The following is a 6,838-nucleotide window of genomic DNA, read 5'->3' as shown; positions in this document are numbered from 1 at the left end:
CGATTTGAGCCAGATAAATCCAGATAGAAGTCTGGTTCAATTTGTGAGCCAGATAATTTGTTAATTACTTCTTTTTAGGTTGGCAACGCGGCCTTTAATATAACTACTTTTTCAAAAATAGATGTCGCTGCTTAGCCTTTCGCCGTATGAGTTAAATGAAAATCAGCAGCGACATCTGCCTATCACATTTCACGTGTGCGAAAATTTCACGACATCTGCTTCTCAAGTCTCTCATTGATCCAGAGCATTCCCGTGAGAATTGAGCGTGAGCCGGAGCTGTAAAACTCACTGAAAGACGGCAAATGTGTGCAGCTTCACTCTGTGTCCGACCGGCTGTTTAGTTTGACGTTTGTCTGCTAAACCACATATTTCACGAGTTCTCCTGTAAGCAATTGCTCATCGCTCCTCGTTTTACCGTGCTTGTAAAAATTGGGAAAATGGTAATTGCCAAAGAAATTCTAACAGAATATAAAGAAGTATACGAAAAGGCTATAAAATATGTAAATGAAGAAAGTAAAAATGATCCCCCTACGGATCCATTTCGGTCACATTACGTAGCGCGCGATTTGCTGCTTGAATTGAAGGAAACGCTAAAAAACGCATTGTCGTCTGTTATTGCAGAGGAGGCAGACAATGGCCAAGACGATTTCACTTATACTGTATTGCAGGCATTCATATATCGTGAACTTGGTCGTATTTATGTATACACCGAAGAAATATCAACGGGTGAACGTCTGCTGCAGGATAGTCTTGAGTTGGTTGAAGCGCACAAAATAAAGCCTGAGGCTATTATTTGTTATGTGGGTGCGCTTAATGAAATGGGCATAGTGCAAGCAAATCGTACTGACTACAAAGAAGCATTAGAAACTTTAAACAAATCAGAGCAAGCCTACAAGCAATTTTTAGAGACTGGCGCGAAAGCGTTATGCATCACTGACCTCTTCGGCACACCCGATGAGATTGAACAGGGCAAAGGACCTAAAGAACTAGAAAGTTTATACACCTTGTGTACTTACTATTTGGCACAAGTCTATGGTCATTTGGGTGAACTGGAGATGTCAGCAGAATATTGTCATTTGACGCTACGACGCCAGTTAGATCTTAAATCATTTGAACCCATTGATTTTGCTTTAAATGCTGCAACGCTATCGCAATATTTTATTTGTAAAAATATGTTTAAAGAAGCACGTCATCATTTGGCTGCCGCCACACATATTTTGGCTGAGTTTGAAGCGGTTATGTTAACGCCAGAAATGACTGAGCAACAACGTGCTGATATGAAGGACACGTTCAAGCATCGTTATGCGGACGTGGCGCGCTGTTGGGCGAAATATGGATTGGCTTTGCTTTGTGCGTCAAAGGAGCGTTTATTCAATGATGACGATGATAAAGTCACAGAGGGTGAGTAAATTATGGGATATGCGTTTTTATTTTTGTAGAAGTACGTAAGCATTTCTCAGGAGCGGTCGGCCTGGAACTCTAGATTAGACACCAAATTACTAGTTAAACTTAAATATCTTTTCGAAGAGGATAAAGAATGTCTGAATATAAATGACAAATATTCAGTATTAAAATTATAGATAGGACGCACTGTAATAAAATATCAGCATCGACGTGCAGATCGAAGGTAAGAGACTGAGGTTTCTTAAGTTGGCATTCGTCCGAAATGCTCAAAAAGAAGTAGAGTACAACAGCTGACAGATGGCATACTTGAAACTTTCTTGTAGGAATAAAAGCACAGCTAGCAAGACTCCCAATTACCGTCAGCAAGGACACACCTCGAAGGTTTGGAGAAGGGTTTGTTGCAGAGGGAGAGTCTATTAAGCCTTCGGGCAATGCTTTTAGGGTTACAACAACCCGCCGTGCTTGTTTACCAGCCTAATGTTTTATTTCAACACTTCCTCTTTTATTAATTATCCTCACTTTTGGTACACTTCCTTTTGACAAGGCATCTATGAATTATATGTCATCGGCTGCTTAGAAAAATTAAAATCTGAAGGAATCCAGCATATTCTATTCTACTTTATAGCCTTTTGCAATAAACAAATCCGTAATTCCCCTTAAAATATGCAACAATATTTGTACCGTCCTTGTCCTTGGATATCGCAAAATGTTGTGACTTGACTCTTCCGCACCCCGACTATAACCAAAAAATGGTTGACCATTGTCATTTAATTACTTCTCTTTTCTATTTTGCAGATGTCAAACGTCTCACCTTGGATCCCAACAAGTATCGTTTTCAGGGCTTGAAAATAGATTTGTACGAAAATCGTATCACTGCCGACTATTGTTTAACGTTTGACGATGCCAAGCTAGTCTACCATTATGTAATTGACTGGCTAGACCAGGCGAAAGAATACTATAAACCCGACATTGAAGCAACCGAGTATGCAAAAATCATTAAAGATTATGCTGAACTTTATCAGCATATAGCATTTTTTGAAGAAGATCCCAATAATCAAGCAAAAATGCAAAAAAGACGTGCAAAATATTATGAAGATTTACTTGAATTGCTCAATCCAGTATTTTATATGGGCATATGCCGTGAATGTTGGTATGGCGCAGGTCTCTCATACTGTGCCATTTTAGATATTAAGCTTGATGTGATGAAAGAGCGACGTACACCACAACCACAAGACCTGCAAAAAATCAATCAAACTTGCCAAAAAGCAATTAAACATTTCGGAGAATTTGTTAAATCATATATGGATAAAAATGGTGAAACAATTAAGCCAAATACCGATGCAGAGGAGCAACGTAAAGTGCTCTATGCCTATTTTCATTTGGGACGCTTACATTTCAAAATGATAACGCCAGATTTGAATTTACAATTGGAAAATATGAATAATAGCCTTAAATATTATAAACTATTCACAGATGAATGTGCAGCGCGTACAGAGGTGGCAGAAACGTTGCAAGCTGAAGTAGGGGTTTGTCGTGAAATGGTTAATTTGTTGCCATTAAAAATTGCCAATATAAAGAAGCGTTTGCCAAAGTAGATGCGTAGAATATATGTTCATATTCCATACTTGACTTATACTAATTTATTGCATTTACATTTTAGTAACATCTACCTTTTTTATTCTTTTTTAAATTACTTATTATTATTTGGATAAGCTAAGCGCTGTGGATTCGGAAGAACATATTTGATATTCTTTACCAACACAAATGTGATTAATAATGTGAATGGATTAAAATTTATAGCTCAACTTATTCTTAAATATGGCTTAGGTGTATGAAAAATAATTGTTGAGCTTGCTATTCATCACATGCAGGTGGTTCAGCGCTAGTAAATGAGGAAGATTAAATCGATTGACAGGCATATTAGAAAATTTATAATTTTATGGCAAATTCAATTTATATTTCTTTGTAAAGTCAAACTATGCCAAATAGATTTATAGCGTTTAAAGATATTTATTCAAAAACACCAATCCCTGTTATGTATGTATATTCATCTCATACCTAAATCATTCTTCTGTATGCATCTTCAAGCCTTTCTGCTAGTCATAATCTATCTGAAAACTAAATTTTAACAATAAATATAAGTTGGCTTAGAAGTTATGTATATATCCAGGAGCACCTTTCTGTCACTCATTTCGAAACAGGTTCTTCGAATACGAATTGTTTGTTTTTCGTTATTACGTGGTCTGCATTTTCTTATTACATTAGCAAATGCAAAGTTTGGTTTGCCTTTCCAATGAAACAAAGGTTTCGTGCCTTAACAGACAGCGTTGTTGTTGTTGAAGGGATAAAGGCACGCTAAGTTTTGAGGAGTTTTATCAATGTTGATGGCCATTTACCGGATATAGATCGGGCAAGTTCTGGCATACGGGGCCATTAATGTACTAGCCCGACCATCCCGGTAATGATTTAGTATGACGACATTGCAACCACTAGGCCAACCCGTTTCCCACGCCCTAGTTTCATTAAGAACTTGAGGTAGCCAGAGCCTCGCGTGCTAAATATGATTACGATATATTTATATTTGTAACAGGACTTCCCCCGCGTAGGTGGAGTTGACAATTAGGTTGTGGAAGCCGTAAAGCTATAAAGCTTTCAATTGCTCTTATCAACCCCTTGAATCCCAACAAGGCCGCGTAAATAAGGGAAAAGTGTAGAAAAGCATTACAAAATACGACCCTAGTACCAGCCTTAAGCAATTAGTACTAGTTAATAAATAAAATTAGCAAATTCTTTAATTGATAAACTAAAATATGTATATTTCCATTAGAACGACAACAAAAGAATAAAATGTATCGTAGAAAGCATAATAGCCCACGCATATCGTACTCGAGTAATTTTCGAGTCTCTTCCAATTAAAGAAAACATAATGGCGCTCATCTCCAGGCATAAAAGCATTAAGACTCAACCGCGTGCTATAAAGGACGCTATTCATGCGGTTGAGAACAAAATGGCGGATAGTGAGGGAATCGAAATGACAAAAAATTATTAAAAATAGTTCAAAAACTTAAAATTTATCGTACTTGGAGTAAACCATTAAATCAAATTGAATATAACATGGCGTGGTGCCAAGTAAAAACCAACCCTAATTGAAAATACGAACAATTATAATAATTATTACCAAATTGCAAGCTGCTACACATGGTTCTGGCCACCTTGGTACTACCATTGTGGAGCTAAAATTACATATACAACAATCTGAAAAAAGAACAATCCGACATACAATTTGGCGTTATGGACTACCGTCCGTGCCATTCAACCAAACCCCCAAAAAAAAAAAAAAAAGACTTCCTGACGAGCCTTTTATAGCACCCATTGTTGGGCAGTTGTAAGTCTCAGAGGAATCTTTTTTGAGCCATCTTTTAGTTGTGGAAATGGCCAGTCCATAGTTTTTTTCGAGACTTATTTATAATCAGCTGTGATCGCCGTGCGATTTACTATTGTATTTTGAATAAATCTTTTTTCAAACATACGAGGGAGTAATTTTTGAGTCATGTTTTTTTATTCCCGCGGAAATATTCCTCCAATTATTTTCTCCTAGGGAGAAGAATAATTGGGGAATAGGAATTTCGAATTTTCGAAGTCAGCTGTTTTACCATCTGATAGGTGAAGAAGATTCCCTGCAACACCAACAGAGGACTATAATAAGAAGGTTGCGCGATAGTACAAATCCATTGGAGCTGCCACAATCGTTGTAAGTATTAGAACATCTTTTGTTTTGCTTTTATTGTTATATTTCATTAACTTTCTGCTATTTCCAGATTTTAAAAGTATTATAGGGTTAACAATCCTGCATTTCGGTATTTGTTGGAATTTCTCACATCGCACACACAGCATCGCAAAAAACAATTTGCGTTATCGCCGCTTGTGAAACTGAGCGCAGTTTTAAGATGTTCTCTGAAGGTGGGTATCAAACGGGAATCGGAAAAGATGTGGACGTTTCTTTAGCGCAACCCACCTTCAGCAAATTTCCGGACGAGGTGGCTGAGACCTTTGAAAGTGAGTTGTGCGAAATATGGATAAGTGTGCCAATGAGCAGCGACGAAAGAAGCAGAATTTCACGTGCATTTTACGTGAAGCATGGGATTCCCAGTGTTATGAGCTGCATTGATGGAACTCATGTCCGTATCATCGCACCCGCGGAAAACAAGCATCTCTACTACATTAAGAAGGGATACTACAGGTTAAATGTAATGTTGGTAAGCTATTTATAATAGTTTAATTGAAATATATTTGACTATGGTATTATATTTTCATAGATGTGTGACGATGAGCTGAAAATTCGGGTTTTCGGGATCCCGTCGGAGTCATTTCGGGACTTTTTCGCGACTAATACGGGATCATTTGGGGGAGCCTCTCGCCATCATTTCTAGATGGTTTTCGGGATCCAGTCAGGGTCGTTTCGGTACTATTTGGGAACCTCTCCGGCATCATTTCTGGATAGTTTTCGGGATCCGTCCGGGATCCCATCGGGGCCATTTCGGGACTTTTTCGCGACTAATACGGGATCATTTGGAGACCCTTCCGCCATCATTTCTGGATGGTTTTCGGGATCCGTCCGGGATCCCATCGGGGTCATTTCGGGACTAATACGGGATCATTTGGGGAGCCTTTCGGTATCATTTCTGGATGGTTTCCGGTATCCGTTTGTGAACCCGTCGGGGCCATTCCTGTACTTTTTCGGGATTAATACGGGATCATTTGGGGAGCCTTTCGGCATCATTTCTGGATGGTTTTCGGGATCCCAGCAGGGTGATTTCGGGACTATTAGGGGATCATTTGGGGACCTTTCCGGCTTCATTTCTGGATAGTTTTGGGGATCCGTCCGGGATGCCGTCGGGGTCATTTCGGGACTTTTTCGGGATCATTTGGGGTCCCTTCCGGCATCATTTCTGGATGGTTTTCGGGATCCCATCGGGGTCATTTCGGGACTTTTTCGGGATCATTTGGGGTCCCTTCCGGCATCATTTCTGGATGGTTTTCGGCATCCGTCCGGGATCCCATCGGGGTCATTTCAGGACTTTTTCGGGATCATTTGGGGTACCTTCCGGCATCATTTCAAGATGGTTTTGGGGATCCGTCCGGGATGCCGTCGGGGTCATTTCGGGACTTTTTCGCGACTCATACGGGATCATTTGGGGTCCCTTCCGGCATCATTTCTGGATGGTTTTCGGGATCCCGTCGGGGTCATTTCGAGACTTTTCCCCGACTAATACGGGATCGCCATGGGACCCCATCCGGGGTCATTTCGGGACGTTTTCGGGATCATTTGGTGTCCCTTCCGGCATAATTTCTGGATGGTTTTCGGGATCCGTCAGAAATTCCGTCGGGCCATTCCTGTACTTTTTCGGGACTAATACGGAATCGTTTAGCGACC

At 39.8% G+C, this 6,838-nt stretch overlaps 1 protein-coding gene and 1 long non-coding RNA gene across 2 annotated transcripts; both read left to right on the top strand.

Annotated features, from left to right (window-relative positions):
• The first annotated feature begins 310 nt into the window (after positions 1-310).
• On the top strand, positions 311-3,431 carry LOC137241077 (KIF-binding protein). Its single transcript, XM_067768271.1, has 2 exons — positions 311-1,401; positions 2,200-3,431. The coding sequence occupies exons 1-2, from the start codon at positions 438-440 to the stop codon at positions 2,997-2,999; spliced, it is 1,764 nt and encodes a 587-aa protein (XP_067624372.1). The 5' UTR covers positions 311-437; the 3' UTR covers positions 3,000-3,431.
• A 1,437-nt stretch (positions 3,432-4,868) lies between these two features.
• LOC137241078 (uncharacterized) lies at positions 4,869-6,838 on the top strand. The gene is made up of 3 exons (XR_010949901.1): positions 4,869-5,155; positions 5,223-5,660; positions 5,721-6,838. It is a non-coding gene; the product is annotated as an uncharacterized lncRNA (long non-coding RNA).

Source organism: Eurosta solidaginis, chromosome 2, assembly GCF_040869045.1.
Source record: "Eurosta solidaginis isolate ZX-2024a chromosome 2, ASM4086904v1, whole genome shotgun sequence".
NCBI lineage: Eukaryota > Metazoa > Arthropoda > Insecta > Diptera > Tephritidae > Eurosta > Eurosta solidaginis.
Note: the sequence above shows the minus strand (reverse complement) of the source record. Positions and strands in the feature narration are given on the sequence as shown.

What these genes read in the sequence shown, in the direction of transcription:
- LOC137241077 (XM_067768271.1), top strand. Translation starts at nt 438, where the DNA reads ATGGTAATTGCCAAAGAAATTCTAACAGAATATAAAGAAGTATACGAA. An exon ending in CGATGATAAAGTCACAGAGG is followed by an intron (nt 1,402 to 2,199) that starts GTGAGTAAATTA and finishes TCTATTTTGCAG; the next exon opens with ATGTCAAACGTCTCACCTTG.